This window comes from Manacus candei, unplaced genomic scaffold, assembly GCF_025592945.1.
Source record: "Manacus candei isolate 608988 ecotype Guabito, Panama unplaced genomic scaffold, ASM2559294v1 h1tg000014l, whole genome shotgun sequence".
NCBI lineage: Eukaryota > Metazoa > Chordata > Aves > Passeriformes > Pipridae > Manacus > Manacus candei.
This window is the reverse complement of record NW_026138062.1, coordinates 44,363,860-44,388,860: the sequence shown is the minus strand read 5'-3', so window position 1 is coordinate 44,388,860 and position 25,001 is coordinate 44,363,860. Positions and strand designations below refer to the sequence as shown.

At 47.9% G+C, this 25,001-nt stretch overlaps 1 protein-coding gene and 3 long non-coding RNA genes across 4 annotated transcripts in view; all 4 read right to left on the bottom strand.

Annotated features, from left to right (window-relative positions):
• Window positions 1–25,001, bottom strand: part of LOC127467217 (uncharacterized) — a 136,524-nt gene that overhangs the window by 56,929 nt on the left and 54,594 nt on the right. The window contains exons 9-10 of the mRNA XM_051778914.1: window positions 9,970–10,072; window positions 7,185–7,267 (exon numbers count right to left, since the gene is read on the bottom strand). Of these exons, the coding sequence (XP_051634874.1) occupies window positions 7,185–7,267; window positions 9,970–10,072 (186 nt within the window). The remainder of the gene's footprint in view (window positions 1–7,184; window positions 7,268–9,969; window positions 10,073–25,001) is intronic.
• Window positions 8,926–9,907, bottom strand: LOC127467954 (uncharacterized). The gene is made up of 3 exons (XR_007903372.1): window positions 9,790–9,907; window positions 9,098–9,200; window positions 8,926–8,984 (listed from the first exon to the last, which is right to left on the bottom strand). It is a non-coding gene; the product is annotated as an uncharacterized LOC127467954 (long non-coding RNA).
• LOC127467944 (uncharacterized) lies at window positions 10,634–12,382 on the bottom strand. Its single transcript, XR_007903362.1, has 3 exons — window positions 12,335–12,382; window positions 10,829–10,992; window positions 10,634–10,695 (listed from the first exon to the last, which is right to left on the bottom strand). It is a non-coding gene; the product is annotated as an uncharacterized LOC127467944 (long non-coding RNA).
• Window positions 12,384–14,103, bottom strand: LOC127467950 (uncharacterized). The gene is made up of 4 exons (XR_007903368.1): window positions 13,909–14,103; window positions 13,135–13,555; window positions 12,937–13,043; window positions 12,384–12,472 (listed from the first exon to the last, which is right to left on the bottom strand). It is a non-coding gene; the product is annotated as an uncharacterized LOC127467950 (long non-coding RNA).

The window sequence follows — 25,001 nt, the reverse complement described above, 5'->3', positions numbered from 1 at the left end:
CATTGAAATATTCTTTCTCTTTCTTCCATAATTATTAGATCTGGACTATTATTGATGCTTGGATTAGACTGCTAATATTTCAATCATACTAGCAGAAAATTCTTTTTTAATATATGTTTCTTCTGAAATTCCCCTTGTCCTACACACTCCCTATCCTTTCCTTACCATTTGCTCCCCCAGCTGCACCCTCCAGAGTGGTGACCACACTGAAAGTGAACCGATGTCAAATACAGGTTATTCCCGGTGATTTGCTCTGGGAGGTGTGAGACACTGGATCAGTAAAAATATTGTTGGGTTGGAACCACCTCGGAGGGGTGAGTGTGTGTGTGTGTGTGTGTGTGTGGAGGGGAAGGAATGGGTCGAACCTCACGGAGGTGAGATGGCGTCGTATCCCTCATGGCAGCAACGTATCCCTCATGGCAGCGACGTATCCCTCATGGCAGTGACGTATCCCTCATGGCAGTGACGTATCCCTCATGGCAGGCCCCTGGAGCCCCCGGAGCAGCTGTCAGTCAAAGGCAGCCCAGGAATGCTTCAACACACCACAGCTCCTGCAGCCCCTAACCCAGCCTCATGTTGGCAGGGACAGTGAGAACACTGCCCCTCACCCTGGAACCCCAGAATGGCCAGTGGGCCTCAAGTCCCAGCTAGGGGGGTGGCCATGAGGACTAGAGCAGATAAAAGCAAAGGCATATGCTTTGTTTTGATAATATGACACCCTTTGGATGCCAAGTTGTCTTATTTTTTCCCCTAAAATTATCAGTAAAAGTAGTCTTGAGGAAAAGTGTGTGGCCTCTTCTCTTTACAGTATCTCGAGATAGTAAAGAACCCTGTGTATGCTTTGAAAAGTAAAACTTGAAATGGCCCAAGGACTGCTGGGTTAATTACACTGGAGAGATCTGGATCCCTTTCCCCCCATGGTGAGGGGCGCATCAGTTCTAGTTCCATTTCCATCTGAGGAACCATTTCCAATGGTTTAATGTGGATGGGGGGGGGACTCCAGCGCCAGGGGTTTCTTCAGGTCCTGAGCCTGGAGAGGAGAGGTGCTCTCCCCTCCCCCCACTCAAGTGGTCCCATGGCAGGCACAGAGACAGCACACCAGCGTGGAGAGGAGGCAAGAGAGAGTTATTGTTGGGGATGTTACATTTATAGGGTTAGGAAGATTCACAGGGTAACCAATTACAGGTCGCAGGAAGAGGTTAACGACCAATAGGAAGGGGTTAAAAGGGGCCAATGAGAACACCTCAGGATATCTTCTCAGGACATTCCTGCAGGGGATAACACTTGTCGTGGGGGGTCTTGGGAAGAAGAAAGCACGAGCCAACAAAGAGACTACAAAAAGCCATTTTGAAGCATGTTTAAACCACAGTTACTGACACAGAGAGATGGCTGTCTTTCTTATGGCAGCTTGGGCCTTCCTCCTCTGTGAATGATGGAACACTTGCATGTCTGTGGGAGAGAAAGAGTTGGCAGCAGCTGTGAGGGTGGACAGGATAGCAAGAATAGAAAATATTCCCTTGCAACTGCCCCCTGTGCTCTGTAAAACGTGGAAGGTGGCTGGAGCAGTTATGTGCCAAGAAAGTCTCCTGCATGGAGAAAAGGTCCAACTGCCCTCTGGGGAAAGAACCTTTTCCTAACATCTGAAGTAAACCTCCCCTGACACAGCTTCATGCCATTCCTCCAGGAAGAAGTGCTCAGCATCACCAGAGCCCATGGAAAGCCCACAAGCAAAGGTACCAAATCCCTCTACTGTAGGACTGTCTGAAGTGCTGTCTGAGGCCTCAACCTCCCGACTGGTCTAAAGCAGAAAACACTGAAACCTGGTAATGCACTAATACTTAAGTGCATTACTGTCAACCCCTAACACAGACAGCAATAAGTAGGATTTGGTTTAGTCTCACGGCACAACTCAAAATGCCAGAAAGCTGAGGAACAGACAGGACTTTCAGGGCAGTCTACAGTCAGTAGAAAGAGGAACTGATCTCTCCTAGACTCTCTCTAGGGAAAGCTCATCGTAAAATTTCCCCGCCTGAATGTGGAACTAGGCTCCGTGGGTCATGAAAGGGAAGGCCCCGAGTACCTTTTGGGCTTGCCTGAACTTCTCAATTATTGCAATGGTTTGGGCTTGTTGCTGGACTGTGGCTTCCAGCCTGGCGTACTCAACTTCGAGACTGAAAAAGAAGTACAGGCCTTATGACAGAAGTCCACAAGAGCACAAATCCCAAAGGAACAGTGTGAAAGAACCTCATCTAAAATAAAAGCATCTTTGAAAATCATGTAGTAGTATCTCACTGGGATACAAGTAAGTCCCGTTGTTTTTACACAATCACAAAAAGTGAAGCTTTGCTCCACTGTCTTACCAGTGAATGCGTTCTCGCAGCTGGCCGATAGCTGCAGGTAAAGACACGTTGCATGAAGGAGGAAGGCCTTGCAGGTTCCTGGAAGTTGTTATTTCCTTCTCCTTTGGGGCACTCTTCAATGACGCAGCAAAACATTCCTTCTGGATATGATGCTCTTTTGGTTCCTGCAGATGCCAAACCCCAACAAGAATCCTCAGTAGACGGCTTACGTTTGTTCAAAACAAGTGGGCTGCTTTGACACTGATGAAAACTCTCAAAACCTGTGTTACTTCTTCCTCTTTTATACTGGGCCCTCTCCTATGCCTACGCTGATTTCTTAGAGCATTTCCTATGGGCTGCCACAACATTTCTCTCCTTTCTCAAGGACTCCAAACACAAGTTGTAGTGCGTTGGTGGTGTCGTGGTTTAGGAATGGTACTCCCCAGTTTAGTGCTCCCATTGAGACTCTCCAAGCCACAGTGCTGCTCACTGGCTCGCCACTCTCCCTCCCCCCTGTGGCAGGATGGAGAACCGGAGGCACAAAAGGGAAAGATTATGGCTACTTCTTTTCCAGCTACATCATCTCCCTTCTTTTCCGGTCTGTTATAATATGTTGATTTCAAAGGAGCAAAATGTAGCTTCTGATTGGGCCCTACACCAAGAACACCACCCCCTCGGGGGTTACCACTTTTCTAACTCCAGGGCAAAACACTTTTTTACCCCACGACAACAACTTCAAGGCTGTGTTCTCTCCCTGTCCTTCTATGGACTTCTTCTCTCCCCTGGCAGGGGCCCCACAGCATGTCTGTGAGAATGTGTTACCTCTTCTTGCAACAGTGGAGTTAGCTTCTTAAACAGACAGGCAGAGAAATACAGACAGTGCTTTTCATGGGAAATAATCTCCCCCCATGCTGGGCCTTTCCTAGCAGCCAAAACTTCCCTGAGCAAAAATTCTTTTATCCTCCTCGAGTAAATCTTCCGCATATAATTTTTCGGTCCCTGCACCATCTTAGTGCAGCCCTCCACTGTCACTTCAAGTCGTGCCAACAGGCAGACACCAAAGGCAGCAGTGCTGTTCCTTCCCAGCACAGCTAGCTGCACACTGAACCACCTTGTGTTCTTCTCAAGGAAGAATCACTTCCCTGCTCTAGTGCGCTACAAAGAAGGCCTTGAGCCCTGCCAAGAGACAGGCTTTCCCATACCTTAGCTTCAGACCTCTCCAGTTTCTCCTGCATCAGCGGTTTCTCTTCCTTCAGGTCCTTGCTGTGGGTCTTCATAGCTCCAAGTGAAGGTTCTGCCAGGGAGTTCTTTTTGAGAACTTCATCAGGCTTCTCCAGCAGCTGCCTGACTAATGGCTAAAGAAATAGTGTTCCATGAGCATGGAGAAATCGGTAAGAACATGACAACACAAGAGATGCTTTTACTGATGGGATTATATAATTAGATTGGTCATCAGGTTGGCCAGCAGGTCGAGGGAGGCAATTCTCCCTTTCTACTCCGATCTCATGAGACTCCCCTTGGAGTCCTGCGTCCAGCTCCGCGGCCCCCAGCACAAGCAAGACATGGATGAAGGAATGCCACAAAGATGTTTGGAGGGCTGGAACAGCTCTCCCATGAAAAAGTCTGAGAGACTTGGGATTTTTCAGCCTGAGAAAAGCAGGCTCGGGGCAGAACTTACTGCTGTCTTTCGTGTAAACAGAGGGAGAGATATTTTTACCAAGGCCTGTAGCAACAGAAGAAGAGGCAATCATTTAAAATGAAAAGAGGGTAGATTTAGATGGGACATAAGGGATAAATTGTTTGCAAGGACTGTGGTGGGACACTGGACCTGGTTGTGGAAGTGTTCAAAGTGAAGCTGGATGGGACTTGGAGCAAGGCTTATTCCAGCCCTTCTGCTTCAGAATGCAAACAAAATGAGGTCCGAAGTATAGCACAGGTCCAGACTCAATCACCTCCTCTCAGCAGTTTTTCAAAATGAATTCTGTACTCAGAACACCTCTGCTTACACTGACAGGCTCTATTTAGGGATATCTGCTTCTCCCTCTATTAGAGTCACCTGTTTGTCCAGTTGAGAATCTGTTTGACTTGAAGAATCAGATCTTAGCTGAAGATCTCCTGCCTCTAGTGTAGGAACCTAAATGAGCAAGAAAACAGAGACACAGTGGAGAAACGAATGCTCGTCAAGACTGCAGCATCACACTACATCTGACTTCAGCCAAAGGCAATGCAATTCATCTGGAACAGAGCTAAGTACCTTATTCTTAGAAGAAGGGTCAAAATATTCCTTCTGCTCTGCTCCGGCTGGTGGCACGATACCTAGAAAAAAGGGAAAAAGTGGGTTGTTACTCTGAGTCCTTATTTCACTCTCCTTCTCCTCAGCCATGTCACCCCAGAGAACTTTACAAAGGTAACCATTTAGTCCCTCTGAAATTACCTTTGCCGTGCTCCACTGCAACAGAGCGCGCATCCAGACTCTTGTCCACTGCAGCAGGAAGTGTCAAGTTGGTCGACACTTTCCCTTGACCTTTGGAATCAGTCTGTGTAATGGAAAAGACACATCTGAGAACTGGCAAAGGCTCCTTCTCAACCCACTTCCACGCACAACACTTCTGCTTTAGCCAAAAGGCCTAATGAGCACGATCAGGTGACGGAAGCATTAAATAAGGCAAACACAGCCAGCACGTTCGGCATCTCTCTTGAGCAGGGCTTTCCAAAGGGGATGAAGTACTCCTGCCCAATGCAGAGGGAACCTAGGCAGGAGAAATACATCTCCAGACTGTAGGTCATAAGGGAACCATTTGACATTAATGGATCCAGGGAAGAAGGCTGGGGGGTGGAAAACACCATCCCCACAATGCCAGTCTTGTAGGATTTCAGAGGACTGCAAGCAGCAAGAAGCTTTACTGCTTTGTTCTAGAAATCCAGCTGGGAGGTCAGCTGCAAGGACATTAGCTTGACCTCACTCTGTCCTAGCACTAACTGAACTGTTAGTCTGCAGCACTGACATGTCCAGGTCCAAGGTACAAGCGTGTGGTAAAAGCAGCAGCAAAGGGTAAGGAGCCGACATGCCATGGATCCAGAAGAAACTCATTGCCCCCTCCAGAACAGCTACCTCCAAAAGCCAGGAAATGTCATCATCTCCCCAGGAAAAGTCATTGTTATCCTTCTGCTCTTCTACTGCTGCTGGCAAGACCCCTAACAAAAGAGGTAAGAGGCATGTCATTACTCTGAGGGCTTATTTCACTCTGCTTTCTCCCCAGCCATGTCACCCCACTTTACAAAGAGAGAAATTGACAAAGGTAACCATTTAGTCCCTCTGAAATTACCTTTGCCGTGCTCCACTGCAACAGAGCGCGCATCCAAACTCTTGCCCACTGCAGCAGGAAGCAGCACACTTTCTGCTGGACCTTCAGAATCAGTCTGTGTAATGGAAAAGACATGTCTGAGAACTGGCAAAGGCTCCTTCTCAACCCACTTCCACACACAGCACCTCAGCTTCAGCCAACAGGCCTAACAAGCGGGATCAGGTGGCAGAAGCAACAAACAAGGCAAACACAGCCAGCACGTTCGGCATCTCTCTTGAGCAGGGCTTTCCAAAGGGATGAAGTACTCCTGCCCAATCCAGAGAGAACCTAGGCAGGAGAAATACATCTCTAGACAGTAGGTTATTTGACAATAAAGGATCCAGGGAAGCAGGCTATGAGGTGGAAAACGCAATCGTCACTGTACCAGTCTTGGAGGATTTCAGAGGACTGCAAGCAGCAAGAAGCTTTATTGCTTTTTTCTAGAAATCCAGCTGGGAGGTCAGCTGCAAGGAGACCCAGGACATTAGCTTGACCTCACTTTGTCCCTGCACTAACTGAACACTTTGTCTGCAGCACTGGCATGTCCAGGCCCAAGGTGCAAGCGCGTGGCAAAAGCAGTAGCAAAGGGAAAGGAGCCCAGACGCCATGGATCCAGCGGGACCTCACTGCCTCCTCCAGAGCAGGTACCTCAGAATCCCAGGGGGAGTCACTGTCTTCCTTCTGCTCTTCTCCTGCTGCTGGCAAGACCCCTAACAAAGGATAACAGGTTGGTCATTACTCTGAGGGTTTATTTCACTCTGCTTTCTCCCCAGCCATGTCACCCCACTTTACAAAGGTAACCATTTAGTCCCTCTGAAATTACCTTTGCCGTGCTCCACTGCAACAGAGCGCGCATCCAAACTCTTGCCCGCTGCAGCACGAAGTGTCAAGTTGGTCAACACTTTCCCTTGACCTTTGGAATCAGTCTGTGTAAAGGAAAAGACACATCTGAGAACTGGCAAAGGCTCCTTCTCAACCCACTTCCACGCACAACACTTCTGCTTTAGCTAAAAGGCCTAATGATCACCATCAGGTGACGGAAGCAGCAAAAGATGCAAACACAGCCAGCACGTTCGGCATCTCTCTCGAGCAGGGCTTTCCAAAGGGTAGGAAGTACTCCTGCCCAATGCAGAGAGAACCTAGGCAGGAGAAATACATCTCCAGACTGTAGGTCATAAGGGAACCATTTCACATTAATGGATCCAGGGAAGAAGGCTGGGGGGTAGAAAACACAATCCTCACAATGCCAGTCTTGTAGGATTTCAGAGGACTGCAAGCAGCAAGAAGCTTTACTGCTTTGCTCTAGAAATCCAGCTGGGAGGTCAGCTGCAAGGACATTAGCTTGACCTCACTTTGTCCCTGCACTAACTGAGCCGTTTGTCTGCAGTACTGGCATGTCCATGTCCAAGGTACAAGCGTGTGGTAAAAGCAGCAGTAAAGGGAAAGGAGCCCAGACGCCATGGATCTAGAAGAAACTCATTGCCCCCTCCAGAACAGCTACCTCCAAAAGCCAGGAAAAGTCATCATCTCCCCAGGAAAAGTCATTGTTATCCTTCTGCTCTTCTGCTGCTGCTGGCAAGACCCCTAACAAAAGAGGTAAGAGGCATGTCATTACTCTGAGGGCTTATTTCACTCTGCTTTCTCCCCAGCCATGTCACCCCACTTTACAAAGAGAGAAATTGACAAAGGTAACCATTTAGTCCCTCTGAAATTACCTTTGCCGTGCTCCACTGCAACAGAGCGCGCATCCAAACTCTTGCCCACTGCAGCAGGAAACAGCACACTTTCTGCTGGACCTTCAGAATCAGTCTGTGTAATGGAAAAGACATGTCTGAGAACTGGCAAAGGCTCCTTCTCAACCCACTTCCACACACAGCACCTCAGCTTCAGCCAACAGGCCTAACAAGCGGGATCAGGTGGCAGAAGCAACAAACAAGGCAAACACAGCCAGCACGTTCGGCATCTCTCTTGAGCAGGGCTTTCCAAAGGGGATGAAGTACTCCTGCCCAATCCAGAGAGAACCTAGGCAGGAGAAATACATCTCTAGACAGTAGGTTATTTGACAATAATGGATCCAGGGAAGCAGGCTATGAGGTGGAAAACAGCAATCCTCACAGTGCCAGTCTTGGAGGATTTCAGAGGACTGCAAGCAGCAAGAAGCTTTACTGCTTTGCTCTAGAAATCCAGCTGGGAGGTCAGCTGCAAGGAGACCCAGGACATTGGTCTGACCTCACTTTGTCCCTGCACTAAGTGAACACTTTGTCTGCAGCACTGGCATGTCCAGGTCCAAGGTGCAAGTGAGTGGCAAAAGCAGCAGCAAAGGAAAGGAGCCAAGAAGCCATTGATCCAGCGGGACCTCACTGCCTCCTCCAGAGTAGGTACCTCAGAATCCCAGGGGGAGTCATTGTCTTCCTTCTGCTCTTCTCCTGCTGCTGGCAAGACGCCTAACAAAAGATAACAGGTAGGTCATTACTCTGACGGCTTATTTCACTCTGCTTTCTCCCCAGCCATGTCGCCCCAGAGAAATTTACAAAGGTAACCATTTAGTCCCTCTGAAATTACCTTTGCCGTGCTCCACTGCAACAGAGCGCGCATCCAAACTCTTGCCCACTGCAGCAGGAAGCAGCACACTTTCTGCTGGACCTTTGGAATCAGTCTGTGTAATGGAAAAGACACGTCTGAGAACTGGCAAAGGCTCCTTCTCAACCCACTTCCACACACAACACTTCTGCTTTAGCCAACAAGCCTAATGAGCACGATCAGGTGTCGGAAGCAGCAAAAGATGCAAACATAGCCAGCACGTTCGGCATCTCTCTTGAGCAGGGCTTTCCAAAGGGGATGAAGTACTCCTGCCCAATGCAGAGAGAACCTAGGCAGGAGAAATACATCTCCAGACTGTAGGTCATAAGGGAACCATTTGACATTAATGGATGCAAGGAAGCAGGCTGTGGCATGGAAACCTGCAATCCTCACAGTGCCAGTCTTGGAGGATTTCAGAGGACCGTAACCAGCAGGAAGCTTTACTGCTTTTTTCTAGAAATCCAGCTTGGAGTTCAGCTGTAAGGAGACCCAGGACATTAGCTTGACCTCACTTTGTCCCAGTACTAACTGAACACTTTGTCTGCAGCACTGGTATGTCCAGGTCCAAGGTGCAAGCGTGTGACAAAAGCAGCAGCAAAAGGGAAAGGATCCCAGACGCCTTTGATCCAGGAGGACCTCACTGCCTCCTCCAGAGCAGGTACCTTAGTATCCCAGGGGGAGTCACTTTCTTCCTTCTGCTCTTCTGCTGCTGGCAAGGCTCCTATACAAAAGGTAAAAGGCACGTCTTTGAGTGCTTATTTCCCTCTGCCTCTCCCCAGCCATGTCACCCCAGAGAAGTTCACAAAGGTAACCATTTAGTCCCTCTGAAACTACCTTTGCCGCTCCGTACTAACACAGCACGTGCGTCCAATCTATTGCCGAATGCAGCAGGAAGCAGCACATTTTTCGATACATCCCAGGGACCTTCAGAATCAGTCTGTGTAATTGAAAAGACACGTCTGAGAACTGGCAAAGGCTCCTTCTCAACCCACTTCCACGCACAGCACTTCAGCTTCAGCCAACAGGCCTAATGAGCGGGATCAGTTGGCGGAAGCAACAAAACGGGCAACACAGCCAGCACGTTCGGCATCTCTGTTGAGCAGGGCTTTCCAAAGGGGATGAAGTACTCCTGCCCAATCCAGAGAGAACCTAGCCAGAAGAAACACACCTCCAGACTGGAGGTCATAACAGTCATCCATCTGACATTAATGGATCCATGGAAGGAGGCTGTGGGGTCGAAAACAGCAATCCTCACTATAAGAGTTTTCTAGTATTTTAGAAGATTGTAAGTAGCAGCAAGAAGCTTTACTGCTTTGTTCTAGAAATCCAGCTGAGAGGTCAGCTGCAAGGAGACCCAGGGCATTAGCTTGACCTCACTTTGTCCCTGCACTAACTGAACACTTTGTCTGCAGCACTGGCATGTCCAGGTCCAAGGTGCAAGCGTGTGGCAAAAGCAGTAGCAAAGGGAAAGGAGCCCAGACGCCATTGATCCAGCGGGACCTCACTGCCTCCTCCAGAGCAGGTACCTCAGAATCCCAGGGGGAGTCACTGTCTTCCTTCTGCTCTTCTCCTGCTGCTGGCAAGACCCCTAACAAAGGATAACAGGTTGGTCATTACTCTGAGGGTTTATTTCACTCTGCTTTCTCCCCAGTCATGTCACCCCAGGGAACTTTACAAAGGTAACCATTTAGTCCCTCTGAAATTACCTTTGCCGTGCTCCACTGCAACAGAGCGCGCATCCAAACTCTTGTCCACTGCAGCAGGAAGCGTCGGGTCAGCGGACACTTTCCCTTGACCTTTGGAATCAGTCTGTGTAATGAAAAAGACATGTCTGAGAACTGGCAAAGGCTCCTTCTCAACCCACTTCCACGCACAACACGTCAGCTTTAGCCAAAAGACCTAACAAGCGGGATCAGGTGATGGAAGGAACAAAAGATGCAAACACAGCCAGCACGTTCGGCATCTCTCTTGAGCAGGGCTTTCCAAAGGGGATGAAGTACTCCTGCCCAATCCAGAGAGAATGCAGGCAGAAGAAAGAAGTCTCTAGACTGTGAGTCATGTGGGAACCAATTGACAGTGACTGGAGTGGAAGATGTTTGCAGTGTGATAGAAAATCAACAATCTTCACCAAGCCAGTCTTCTAACAGAAACTTTACTGCTTTGTCGTTTTTTAGAAATCCAGCTTGGAGGTCAGCTGCAAGGAGAACCAGCTAGACCTCACTTTGTCCCAGTCCTACAGGAACACTTTTTCTGCAGCACTGGCATGTCAAGGTCTGAGTTACAAGCATTTGGCAAAAGCAGCTGCAGACAGTAATGATCCCAGAAGCCAGTGATTCAGAGGGACTCCACTGCCTCTTCTAGAGAAGGTACCTCAGAATCCCAGGAGGAGTCTTTGTCTTTCTTCTGCTCTTCTCTCACTCCTGGCAAGACACCTAACAAATATGAGAAGAGTCGCATCACTCCTTGGAGTGCTGATTTTCCTCTGCTTTGGCACCTCCCTCAAGACATGCATCACACTGATGGGTTATCATTCTCCTACAGGCCACATTGATTTTTCCTTCTTACCTCCTTGATAGCGAAGAGTCTTACATGATTCTGGCAATGCAGGTGTGTTTGAGAGAATGTCAGCAGTTGTCCCAGAGCAAGAGCTGTTAATTTCTTCTCTGCCTCTGGCACAACATTGTCCCTTCCTTTCATAGCATTCATATTCCTCTCCTTCATTAGCAGTACTAAAGATAGAAAGGGAGGAAATGCAATAGGTAAAAATGCCCCCAGACTTTCCTGCACTCTCCACGGGAAGAGCAACAGCCATGCATGTGCCATTCTAACCCTATTCATAGACAACTGCTAAAGGGTCACACACAGACAAAACATACTGCAGTCCTAGAGTAGTGGAGACTGAAATCCTCACTACAGGCATGCTCATGCTACAGGTGCCTATTCTATCTGTGGAGTAACTCACCCCTGCTGGCTACTGTCTCATCTGATAAACCCCCTCTCCATTTCAAGGACCAGAGAGATTAACTAGGCCCCTGGCAGGCTGACATCTCCAAAGCCTCTTCCTCAGCTGGATGTTATACTAATGTCTCAACATTAAGATGGAGCAATGTCTCCTCAACCCCAGTCCTCACTTTGAAGGGCTTCAGAAATTCCCATGGTTCCTCTGAAGACCTGAAGTTCAGAGGGCTCCTAAGTCGGATATTAAGAGGCCAACAAATATTGCACTTGCATTCTGAGACCTGTGTCATATTCTAACAACCTTGGGTCAGTTGGAGGTCAGGTTTGTTTCATGAGCAGGAATACAAAACAAAAAACCCCAATCAAACAACAAAAGAAATTAAACGCATTCTCCAGACCAAGGCTGCTATGCAGAATGGTGCATTAGCACAACAGAAACCTGGAGGGGAGGAATGAATACCTTGTTTTGTTAGAGCAATCCTCAAACATGCTTTAGTCCTAAAGGGGTTTTTACTCCACAGTTTACCCAGGCTCCCTTCTCTCCTGCTTCCCATCAAGACAGGCTAACAGAAGGGGCAGGGGGAGAGGAAATTGAGATCCAGTGACAAGAGTTCACAGGCAGTTGTTTATGGCTAGGCAAGGCATGCTCATAGGCATAATGCAATTCATTCACACATCCCTTGGCTACCATCACTAGGATAGAGGGCTTTTTTCCTCAGTCTAGTTAAGCACACATAGCCACCTTAGCCAGTGAATGGCCAGAGGTGCAAAGCTATCCACGGGAAGAGGAAAAGCACTGAAGAGTTTTAATTAGGGGATATCAGTTAGATCCCCTCTGAAACAAAAGGCAGGTAGTTGCTGCTAGGGGGTAGAATGGAACTTGGAAGCACACAGGTGAATTCTCAAAGAGAACTGGGTTTGGTGGGGAGGAGGGATGTTTTCCTCAATTTCCAAATCTACCCTTTACATGGAAAGAGATGCATCAGAAGGTGTCACACTTCAATAAAGCTCTCAGCACCTCATTTAACCCTACTGCTGTTACCAAAAAGGGCGGTACATCAGCACGGACATTCTGAGAATGCAGTTGCTCTAGCAAGGATGTAAAACACTTACGACTCATCTCGAAATAGTCTTTCAAAAGCTCGAACTCCAAACACTCCACTGCTTTCTTCACTGATAACACCGCCATTGCGAAGAAGAACTTCTACTGCATCCTTATCCTGAAGAATAGCAGCAACTTCCATAGGGGTCCTAGGGCATCCAGGAGATAAGAGTAAATACGTCAGCTTCTGCAGGCATTACGTGTCATTACTTTAATCCCTCTTTGCTTCTCAGACAATTCATTTCCCCTCTCCTACTGGCAGAAGGAAAGCACAGCCAAACACCTGGAAGTGTTGGAGAATTCAGGTTGGTGGGACCTCAGGAGGTCTCCAGGCCAGCCATCCACCCAGAGCAGACTCAGGTTGCGTGTGTGTGCCTGCACGCGTGCGTGTGCATGTGGGACCACAGACAATGCTTTCTTGCAGTCCTCAGTGTGGAAATCATCCCCTGAAGTAAGCAAGCAGCAGAGCGCAGGTCTGCTTTCACAAGTCACACTGAAGGAGCTCCTTCTGGGTGGTTCCTGGCCCTTTTTCAAAGCTCCTTCTTATGCCTCCCATCAATCCAACTTAAACAATGCTAAGGAGTCCCACACGTGCTTTTACCAAATCCTTCACCTTTTATGATTATCTGTAGCGTTCACGTCAGCTCCTTTTTGAAGAAGGAACTCGATCATCCCTTTGCAACGCTCAGTGATGGCAAGAGTAAGTGGAGTGTATCCCAGCTGAAAGGAAAAATCATCTCTCTTAGAATAACAGAGAAAAGTCAAGCAAGTTGACTTGGGAAGAGGAGGTTTACCTAAAGTCCAAGCTTACTTCATTCTTAGCATCAATATCTGCGCCATGCTCAAGCAGCAGCTCCACTAGAGATTTGCTAGACATCAGGACAGCAAAGTGAAGGGCGGTGTTACCAGTAGCAGCTCTGTGGTCATGGTTGGCACCATGCTCCAGCAGAATAGCCACACAATCTCTGTGCTGGTGCTGTACTGCCTGGAAAGAAGACACAAAGGAGGAATAACTTCCAACGTCTACATTGTTCTCTGTCAGAACTCCTGCGTCTTCCCAACACTGGAAAGTTCAAGCATCTTCAATCATAAGACAACATATGCCCCTTTCACATACCAGCATCAGTGGTGATCTCTTATATTTGTCCCGACGATTAAGCTTGCAATTCTTGCCTGCTAGAAATCGAACAACATCTGCATGGCCATTTATGCAAGCAAGATGCAGAGGTGTCCTAGAAATTAAACATACACAATTGTCCTGGTTTAAGCCCAGATGACAATTAAGCCCCACACAGCTACTTGCTCACACCCTCTCCCTCCCTGCCCCAGTGAAACAGGAAGGAGAATCAAAAGTAAAACCTATAATAACAATTAAATTAAAATAGAGTAATAATTAAAACAAAAGAAATAAAATAAATAATACTAAGGGATGCTAGATGCTGTCTGTTCCACTGATGGTATCCTTCGTTGCTGCTTAGGCTTGAAAGTACATAAAGTACATCCATCAGAAAACCACCCTGACTTTAGATAATTTTGACAAATTCCACATTTTGCAAAAGGTGGAGGCTTTGTTGTTTGTCCTTACAGCTTGTCTGCGTTGCGCCTGTTGACCAGGAACTTCTTCAGCCACCAGTGCCGCCGCAGCTGGTCCAGGTCGCCGCGGGCGGCCGCGCTGTGCAGGTCGACCCAGGCCATCTCTCGGCGTTCGGCGGCCTCGGCCTGGGTTCAGCAGACACAGGAGATGCCCGGTAGACTCTGCCGAGTCCCGGGCGGGGAGGGGATGGGGTGTGGGGAGAGGGGGATGGGGTGTGGGGAGAGGGGGATGGGGTGTGGGGAGAAGATGGGTCGATCTGAAAGGCGAGAGCCGAGTGGTAGCTGCGCTTCGCAGCCCCCGACGGTCCAAGCCAGAGAAGCGCTGCTGATCCCGTCGCGGCGGAGTCAGCAATGACGGCCAGCAAGGGTCTGGAGCCGGGACAGCAGCCGTGGACCGCCGAGACATCACAGAGGGGGCTTGTGACGCGGCACCACAGCCGGTTCCGAGACCGACCCGCCGCCGAGCAGGGCTGAGTCCATTGGGGAGGGTGTAGCTGGGATAACATAGGAAGGGGGGGGGGGAAACAGCGCACAACAGCAACTGCAGACGGAGAGAGAAGTGAGAATATGTGACAGAAACAGCCCTGAAGACCCCAAGGTCAGTGAAGAAGGAGGGGAAGGAGGTGCTCAGGCAACGGAGCAGAGATTCCCCTGCAGCCCGTGGTGCAGATCATGGTGGGACAGCTGTGCCCCTGCAGCCCAGGGAAGCTCATGGTGCAGGAGAGCTCCACCTGCAGCCCATGGAGGACCCCACGCTGGAGCAGATGGATGCCTGAAAGGACGCCCTGACCTCGTGGGAGGCTCGTGCTGCAGTAGGCTCCCAGGAGGAGCCTGGAGCAGATTTGCTAGCAGGAATTGTGGCCCCGGTAGGGGGCCAGAACAGGTGTGAGCTTGTTACTTTGGAGATCATGACTTGGTCAGCTGGGCTTGAATAATTTTGTCACCCCAAGATGCCCTCTGGAGAGCAGAAGGTGCAATTCTGCTGAAAGGACAGACTTTCTACCCCTTCTACCTGACGATGAGCAGGCTGAGGGTTCGTAGGTTGCAAATATATATAATAAATATATACAATGAAAATATATAATAAATATAATAAATCTATAAAACATAAAAATACCCACCTTCAAAGACAAAGAAAAAAAGAAGTGCTGTAGTGCTCCACTGCAAGACCCATCACCAACAAGTAACAGAAGTGCTATATAGATATTAAGACTCAGGGTTGTCTAACAGATTTCTGTGAAACATAATCCCTACAGTGACAAGAGCAATAAAACTCAAAGCTCTTCCTCTGCTCCTGATGATTTTATTGTGAGTTTTGAAACCTCGGCAAACAGACCTAGGATACTGTGCTTTGTGAAATGTTTCTGTTACTTGAATAAAATCCCCTGTTTCCTGAAAAGCGTGTTTATTTTCTTTCACACCAAGGATTGCACTGCAAAATCCCACAGCATCTGTGTTGGATGGGATGAACTGCACCCTAAAAAATCCAACCCTTTCTCTCTCCTTTAACTATAAAGAAAGCAATGAATTACTAGCTCAGCTATAGATGTCTCAATTCAGCACAATTTTACGGTCGGACTGGATGATCTTAATGGTTTTTTTCCAACCTAAATGATTCTGGGAGAATAATTCTATGATAAAGTTATATTCACTAGGGATAATCACATGAACCCCACTAAATATTCACAAGCCCTTTGTGAGCTGTGCTCCCTTTCATCTGCATTTTGTCTTCCCTCTTCCTTGGTTGGTTGTTTGAGATGAAGTGACCCACCACTGAACACCTTGGAATATCTTTGACAGACAGAAATAGGATTGTTGAAAGCTAACAATTTAAAATTACAGGAACAGTAGGTTTACCTGTCTAATCTGATTTATTAGTGCTCCCCTGCCAACTAATTTGGGTGAGATACCAGCCACATGATCATATAGGCTTGGTCTCTTACAGACATTTAAGAAGAAATGGTTCTTTCTTATGGATTTTATAAGATGTGACAAACACAGTGAATTCACTCTCTTTCTTTCGTTTTACAAAGTTCTTCCTTAACAAATGGAGCACATAGTTAATTTGGGAGATCTGAAGAACAAGGAGAAAGACCGGTTTGAGTCAACTTATCTCTGAAAAAAATTAATTTTTCTTCTCTGGAATTATGTCTGATTAAAATGTCTTATAAAGAAAATTCAAAACAGACCCAGAGGTGGCTACTAATAGGGGGGGCAGGATGTGCCTTCAAACATCCCTGATTAGTGACTGGATGTTGCACAGGGGGAATGGACTGCAGACTACCAGTTATTACAACGCAAACCTGTACTATAGTATTGCCATTGTCACTAAGAAGCCACAGGCTTTGTACTGAGCTTTGTAGGCCTCAGGGGAAGGCTTGCTCCAGCTGAGCTTTCCTGGATCTCTACAAGCTGCATAAGGTGAACAAGCAGGTGCTAGCCAAAACTGGCTTTAGGGGCAATAGAGAGAAAAAAGAACAAGTATTTCTAACACATATAAAATGCACCATATATCATAAATTCAAGTGTAATGTGGAGCTGCAGAGCAATGAAAAAGAATAAGGTGTAAAAATGTGTTAGCAAATATGTAAATGGGACCCCATGTGGGTCCTAAAATGAGGGAGAGGAAAACACCATCAAGAACATTGTACTCCTCCAGCAAATAAGTCCAGATGCTGGCAATGGGCCAAAACTCCCCTTCAACAGGAATCCCCAAAATGAAACCATCAACCTTAGGAGGAGCATGGAAAGAGTGAGGCAGAAAGGATCTAGAAGCTAAACAGGGTGAAAATAATTGTAACCGCATCCTTTTCATTATTATATTACTATTGAAGCTTTTACTGCATTGAAATATTCTTTCTCTTTCTTCCATAATTATTAGATCTGGACTATTATTGATGCTTGGATTAGACTGCTAATATTTCAATCATACTAGCAGAAAATTCTTTTTTAATATATGTTTCTTCTGAAATTCCCCTTGTCCTACACACTCCCTATCCTTTCCTTACCATTTGCTCCCCCAGCTGCACCCTCCAGAGTGGTGACCACACTGAAAGTGAACCGATGTCAAATACAGGTTATTCCCGGTGATTTGCTCTGGGAGGTGTGAGACACTGGATCAGTAAAAATATTGTTGGGTTGGAACCACCTCGGAGGGGTGAGTGTGTGTGTGTGTGTGTGTGTGTGGAGGGGAAGGAATGGGTCGAACCTCACGGAGGTGAGATGGCGTCGTATCCCTCATGGCAGCAACGTATCCCTCATGGCAGCGACGTATCCCTCATGGCAGTGACGTATCCCTCATGGCAGTGACGTATCCCTCATGGCAGGCCCCTGGAGCCCCCGGAGCAGCTGTCAGTCAAAGGCAGCCCAGGAATGCTTCAACACACCACAGCTCCTGCAGCCCCTAACCCAGCCTCATGTTGGCAGGGACAGTGAGAACACTGCCCCTCACCCTGGAACCCCAGAATGGCCAGTGGGCCTCAAGTCCCAGCTAGGGGGGTGGCCATGAGGACTAGAGCAGATAAAAGCAAAGGCATATGCTTTGTTTTGATAATATGACACCCTTTGGATGCCAAGTTGTCTTATTTTTTCCCCTAAAATTATCAGTAAAAGTAGTCTTGAGGAAAAGTGTGTGGCCTCTTCTCTTTACAGTATCTCGAGATAGTAAAGAACCCTGTGTATGCTTTGAAAAGTAAAACTTGAAATGGCCCAAGGACTGCTGGGTTAATTACACTGGAGAGATCTGGATCCCTTTCCCCCCATGGTGAGGGGCGCATCAGTTCTAGTTCCATTTCCATCTGAGGAACCATTTCCAATGGTTTAATGTGGATGGGGGGGGGACTCCAGCGCCAGGGGTTTCTTCAGGTCCTGAGCCTGGAGAGGAGAGGTGCTCTCCCCTCCCCCCACTCAAGTGGTCCCATGGCAGGCACAGAGACAGCACACCAGCGTGGAGAGGAGGCAAGAGAGAGTTATTGTTGGGGATGTTACATTTATAGGGTTAGGAAGATTCACAGGGTAACCAATTACAGGTCGCAGGAAGAGGTTAACGACCAATAGGAAGGGGTTAAAAGGGGCCAATGAGAACACCTCAGGATATCTTCTCAGGACATTCCTGCAGGGGATAACACTTGTCGTGGGGGGTCTTGGGAAGAAGAAAGCACGAGCCAACAAAGAGACTACAAAAAGCCATTTTGAAGCATGTTTAAACCACAGTTACTGACACAGAGAGATGGCTGTCTTTCTTATGGCAGCTTGGGCCTTCCTCCTCTGTGAATGATGGAACACTTGCATGTCTGTGGGAGAGAAAGAGTTGGCAGCAGCTGTGAGGGTGGACAGGATAGCAAGAATAGAAAATATTCCCTTGCAACTGCCCCCTGTGCTCTGTAAAACGTGGAAGGTGGCTGGAGCAGTTATGTGCCAAGAAAGTCTCCTGCATGGAGAAAAGGTCCAACTGCCCTCTGGGGAAAGAACCTTTTCCTAACATCTGAAGTAAACCTCCCCTGACACAGCTTCATGCCATTCCTCCAGGAAGAAGTGCTCAGCATCACCAGAGCCCATGGAAAGCCCACAAGCAAAGGTACCAAATCCCTCTACTGTAGGACTGTCTGAAGTGCTGTCTGAGGCCTCAACCTCCCGACTGGTCTAAAGCAGAAAACACTGAAACCTGGTAATGCACTAATACTTAAGTGCATTACTGTCAACCCCTAACACAGACAGCAATAAGTAGGATTTGGTTTAGTCTCACGGCACAACTCAAAATGCCAGAAAGCTGAGGAACAGACAGGACTTTCAGGGCAGTCTACAGTCAGTAGAAAGAGGAACTGATCTCTCCTAGACTCTCTCTAGGGAAAGCTCATCGTAAAATTTCCCCGCCTGAATGTGGAACTAGGCTCCGTGGGTCATGAAAGGGAAGGCCCCGAGTACCTTTTGGGCTTGCCTGAACTTCTCAATTATTGCAATGGTTTGGGCTTGTTGCTGGACTGTGGCTTCCAGCCTGGCGTACTCAACTTCGAGACTGAAAAAGAAGTACAGGCCTTATGACAGAAGTCCACAAGAGCACAAATCCCAAAGGAACAGTGTGAAAGAACCTCATCTAAAATAAAAGCATCTTTGAAAATCATGTAGTAGTATCTCACTGGGATACAAGTAAGTCCCGTTGTTTTTACACAATCACAAAAAGTGAAGCTTTGCTCCACTGTCTTACCAGTGAATGCGTTCTCGCAGCTGGCCGATAGCTGCAGGTAAAGACACGTTGCATGAAGGAGGAAGGCCTTGCAGGTTCCTGGAAGTTGTTATTTCCTTCTCCTTTGGGGCACTCTTCAATGACGCAGCAAAACATTCCTTCTGGATATGATGCTCTTTTGGTTCCTGCAGATGCCAAACCCCAACAAGAATCCTCAGTAGACGGCTTACGTTTGTTCAAAACAAGTGGGCTGCTTTGACACTGATGAAAACTCTCAAAACCTGTGTTACTTCTTCCTCTTTTATACTGGGCCCTCTCCTATGCCTACGCTGATTTCTTAGAGCATTTCCTATGGGCTGCCACAACATTTCTCTCCTTTCTCAAGGACTCCAAACACAAGTTGTAGTGCGTTGGTGGTGTCGTGGTTTAGGAATGGTACTCCCCAGTTTAGTGCTCCCATTGAGACTCTCCAAGCCACAGTGCTGCTCACTGGCTCGCCACTCTCCCTCCCCCCTGTGGCAGGATGGAGAACCGGAGGCACAAAAGGGAAAGATTATGGCTACTTCTTTTCCAGCTACATCATCTCCCTTCTTTTCCGGTCTGTTATAATATGTTGATTTCAAAGGAGCAAAATGTAGCTTCTGATTGGGCCCTACACCAAGAACACCACCCCCTCGGGGGTTACCACTTTTCTAACTCCAGGGCAAAACACTTTTTTACCCCACGACAACAACTTCAAGGCTGTGTTCTCTCCCTGTCCTTCTATGGACTTCTTCTCTCCCCTGGCAGGGGCCCCACAGCATGTCTGTGAGAATGTGTTACCTCTTCTTGCAACAGTGGAGTTAGCTTCTTAAACAGACAGGCAGAGAAATACAGACAGTGCTTTTCATGGGAAATAATCTCCCCCCATGCTGGGCCTTTCCTAGCAGCCAAAACTTCCCTGAGCAAAAATTCTTTTATCCTCCTCGAGTAAATCTTCCGCATATAATTTTTCGGTCCCTGCACCATCTTAGTGCAGCCCTCCACTGTCACTTCAAGTCGTGCCAACAGGCAGACACCAAAGGCAGCAGTGCTGTTCCTTCCCAGCACAGCTAGCTGCACACTGAACCACCTTGTGTTCTTCTCAAGGAAGAATCACTTCCCTGCTCTAGTGCGCTACAAAGAAGGCCTTGAGCCCTGCCAAGAGACAGGCTTTCCCATACCTTAGCTTCAGACCTCTCCAGTTTCTCCTGCATCAGCGGTTTCTCTTCCTTCAGGTCCTTGCTGTGGGTCTTCATAGCTCCAAGTGAAGGTTCTGCCAGGGAGTTCTTTTTGAGAACTTCATCAGGCTTCTCCAGCAGCTGCCTGACTAATGGCTAAAGAAATAGTGTTCCATGAGCATGGAGAAATCGGTAAGAACATGACAACACAAGAGATGCTTTTACTGATGGGATTATATAATTAGATTGGTCATCAGGTTGGCCAGCAGGTCGAGGGAGGCAATTCTCCCTTTCTACTCCGATCTCATGAGACTCCCCTTGGAGTCCTGCGTCCAGCTCCGCGGCCCCCAGCACAAGCAAGACATGGATGAAGGAATGCCACAAAGATGTTTGGAGGGCTGGAACAGCTCTCCCATGAAAAAGTCTGAGAGACTTGGGATTTTTCAGCCTGAGAAAAGCAGGCTCGGGGCAGAACTTACTGCTGTCTTTCGTGTAAACAGAGGGAGAGATATTTTTACCAAGGCCTGTAGCAACAGAAGAAGAGGCAATCATTTAAAATGAAAAGAGGGTAGATTTAGATGGGACATAAGGGATAAATTGTTTGCAAGGACTGTGGTGGGACACTGGACCTGGTTGTGGAAGTGTTCAAAGTGAAGCTGGATGGGACTTGGAGCAAGGCTTATTCCAGCCCTTCTGCTTCAGAATGCAAACAAAATGAGGTCCGAAGTATAGCACAGGTCCAGACTCAATCACCTCCTCTCAGCAGTTTTTCAAAATGAATTCTGTACTCAGAACACCTCTGCTTACACTGACAGGCTCTATTTAGGGATATCTGCTTCTCCCTCTATTAGAGTCACCTGTTTGTCCAGTTGAGAATCTGTTTGACTTGAAGAATCAGATCTTAGCTGAAGATCTCCTGCCTCTAGTGTAGGAACCTAAATGAGCAAGAAAACAGAGACACAGTGGAGAAACGAATGCTCGTCAAGACTGCAGCATCACACTACATCTGACTTCAGCCAAAGGCAATGCAATTCATCTGGAACAGAGCTAAGTACCTTATTCTTAGAAGAAGGGTCAAAATATTCCTTCTGCTCTGCTCCGGCTGGTGGCACGATACCTAGAAAAAAGGGAAAAAGTGGGTTGTTACTCTGAGTCCTTATTTCACTCTCCTTCTCCTCAGCCATGTCACCCCAGAGAAACTGACAAAGGTAACCATTTAGACCCTCTGAAATTACCTTTGCCGTGCTCCACTGCAACAGAGCGCGCATCCAAACTTTTGCCCACAGCAGCAGGAAGCAGCACACTTTCTGCTGGACCTTCAGAATCAGTCTGTGTAATGGAAAAGACACATATGAGAACTGGCAAAGGCTCCTTCTCAACCCATTTCCACACACAGCACTTCAGCTTCACCCAACAGGCCTAACAAGCGGGATCAGGTGGCAGAAGCAACAAACAAGGCAAACACAGCCAGCACGTTCGGCATCTCTCTTGAGCAGGGCTTTCCAAAGGGGATGAAGTACTCCTGCCCAATCCAGAGAGAACCTAGGCAGGAGAAATACATCTCTAGACAGTAGGTTATTTGACATAAATGGATCCAGGGAAGCAGGCTATGAGGTGGAAAACAGCAATCCTCACAGTGCCAGTCTTGGAGGATTTCAGAGGACTGCAAGCAGCAAGAAGCTTTACTACTTTTTTCTAGAAATCCAGCTGGGAGGTCAGCTGCAAGGACATTAGCTTGATCTCACTTTGTCCCAGCACTAACTGAACACTTTGTCTGCAGCACTGGCATGTCCAGGTCCAAGGTGCAAGCGTGTGGCAAAAGCAGCAGCAAAGGGAAAGGAGCCCAGACGCCATGGATCCAGCGGGACCTCACTGCCTCCTCCAGAGCAGGTACCTCAGAATCCCAGGGGGAGTCATTGTCTTCCTTCTGCTCTTCTTCTGCTGCTGGCAAGACCCCTAACAAAGGATAACAGCTTGGTCATTACTCTGAGGGTTTATTTCACTCTGCTTTCTCCCCAGCCATGTCACCCCACTTTACAAAGGTAACCATTTAGTCCCTCTGAAATTACCTTTGCCGTGCTCCACTGCAACAGAGCGCGCATCCAGACTCTTGCCCACTGCAGCAGGAAGTGTCAAGTTGGTCGACACTTTCCCTTGACCTTTGGAATCAGTCTGTGTAATGGAAAAGACACATCTGAGAACTGGCAAAGGCTCCTTCTCAACCCACTTCCACGCACAACACTTCTGCTTTAGCCAAAAGGCCTAATGATCACCATCAGGTGACGGAAGCAGCAAAAGATGCAAACATAGCCAGCACGTTCGGCATCTCTCTTGAGCAGGGCTTTCCAAAGGGGATGAAGTACTCCTGCCCAATGCAGAGAGAACCCAGGCAGGAGAAATACATCTCCAGACTGTAGGTCATAAGGGAACCATTTGACATTAATGGATCCAAGGAAGCAGGGTATGAGGGGTGGAAAACACAATCCCCACAACTCCAGTCTTGTAGGATTTCAGAGGACTGCAAGCAGCAAGAAGCTTTACTGCTTTGCTCTAGAAATCCAGCTGGGAGGTCAGCTGCAAGGACATTAGCTTGACCTCACTTTGTCCCTGCACTAACTGAACACTTTGTCTGCAGCACTGGCATGTCCATGTCCAAGGTGCAAGCGTGTGGTAAAAGCAGCAGCAAAGGGAAAGGAGCCCAGACGCCATGGATCCAGAAGAAACTCATTGCCCCCTCCAGAACAGCTACCTCCAAAAGCCAGGAAATGTCTTCATCTCCCCAGGAAAAGTCATTGTTATCCTTCTGCTCTTCTGCTGCTGCTGGCAAGACCCCTAACAAAAGACGTAAAAGGTATGTCATTACTCTGAGGGCTTATTTCACTCTGCTTTCTCCCCAGCCATGTCACCCCACTTTACAAAGAGAGAACTTTACAAAGGTAACCATTTAGTCCCTCTGAAATTACCTTTGCCGTGCTCCACTGCAACAGAGCGCGCATCCAAACTCTTGCCCACTGCAGCAGGAAGTGTCAAGTTGGTCGACACTTTCCCTTGACCTTTGGAATCAGTCTGTGTAATAGAAAAGACACGTCTGAGAACTGGCAAAGGCTCCTTCTCAACCCACTTCCACGCACAGCACTTCTGCTTTAGCCAAAAGGCCTAATGAGCACGTTCAGGTGAAGGAAGCAGCAAAAGATGCAAACATAGCCAGCACGTTCGGCATCTCTCTTGAGCAGGGCTTTCCAAAGGGGATGAAGTACTCCTGCCCAATGCAGAGGGAACCTAGGCAGGAGAAATACATCTCTAGAACGTATTTCATAAGGGAACCATTTCACATTAATGGATCCAGGGAAGCAGGCTGGGGGGTGGAAAACACAATCCTCACAATGCCAGTCTTGGAGGATTTCAGAGGACTGCAAGCAGCAAGAAGCTTTACTGCTTTGCTCTAGAAATCCAGCTGGGAGGTAAGCAGCAAGGACATTAGCTTGACCTCACTTTGTCCCTGCACTAACTGAACACTTTGTCTGCAGCACTGGCATGTCCAGGATCAAGGTGCAAGCGTGTGGCAAAAGCAGCAGCAAACGGAAAGGAGCCCAGACGCCATGGATCCAGAAGAAACTCACTGCCCCCTCCAAAAGAGTTACCTCCAAAAGCCAGGAAATGTCTTCTTCTCCCCAGGAAAAGTCATTGTTATCCTTCTGCTCTTCTGCGGCTGCTGGCAAGGCCCCTAAAAAAAGAGGTAAGAGGCATGTCATTACTCTGAGGACTTATTTCACTCTGCTTTCTCCCCAGCCATGTCACCCCAGGGAACTTTACAAAGGTAACCATTTAGTCCCTCTGAAATTACCTTTGCCGTGCTCCACTGCAACAGAGCGCGCATCCAAACTCTTGCCCACAGCAGCAGGAAGTGTCAAGTTGGTCGACACTTTCCCTTGACCTTTGGAATCAGTCTGTGTAAAGGAAAAGACACATCTGAGAACTGGCAAAGGCTCCTTCTCAACCTACTTCCACGTACAGCACTTCAGCTTTAGCTAAAAGGCCTAATGAGCACGATCGGGTGACAGAAGCAACAAAAGATGCAAACACAGCCAGCACGTTCGGCATCTCTCTTGAGCAGGGCTTTCCAAAGGGGATGAAGTACTCCTGCCCAATGCAGAGGGAACCTAGGCAGGAGAAATACATCTCCAGACAGTAGGTTATTTGACATTAATGGATCCAGGGAAGTAGGCTATGAGGTGGAAAACAGCAATCCTCACAATGCCAGTCTTGGAGGATTTCAGAGGACTGCAAGCAGCAAGAAGCTTTACTGCTTTGCTCTAGAAATCCAGCTGGGAGGTCAGCTGCAAGGACATTAGTTTGACCTCACTTTGTCCCTGCACTAACTGAACACTTTGTCTGCAGCACTGGCATGTCCAGGCCCAAGGTGCAAGCGTGTGGCAAAAGCAGCAGCAAACGGAAAGGAGCCCAGATGCCATGGATCCAGAAGAAACTCATTGCCCCCTCCAGAACAGCTACCTCCAAAAGCCAGGAAATGTCATCATCTCCCCAGGAAAAGTCATTGTTATCCTTCTGCTCTTCTGCTGCTGCTGGCAAGACGCCTAACAAAATATGTAAAAGGTATGTCATTACTCTGAGGGCTTATTTCACTCTGCTTTCTCCCCAGCCATGTCACCCCAGAGAAATTCACAAAGGTAACCATTTAGTCCC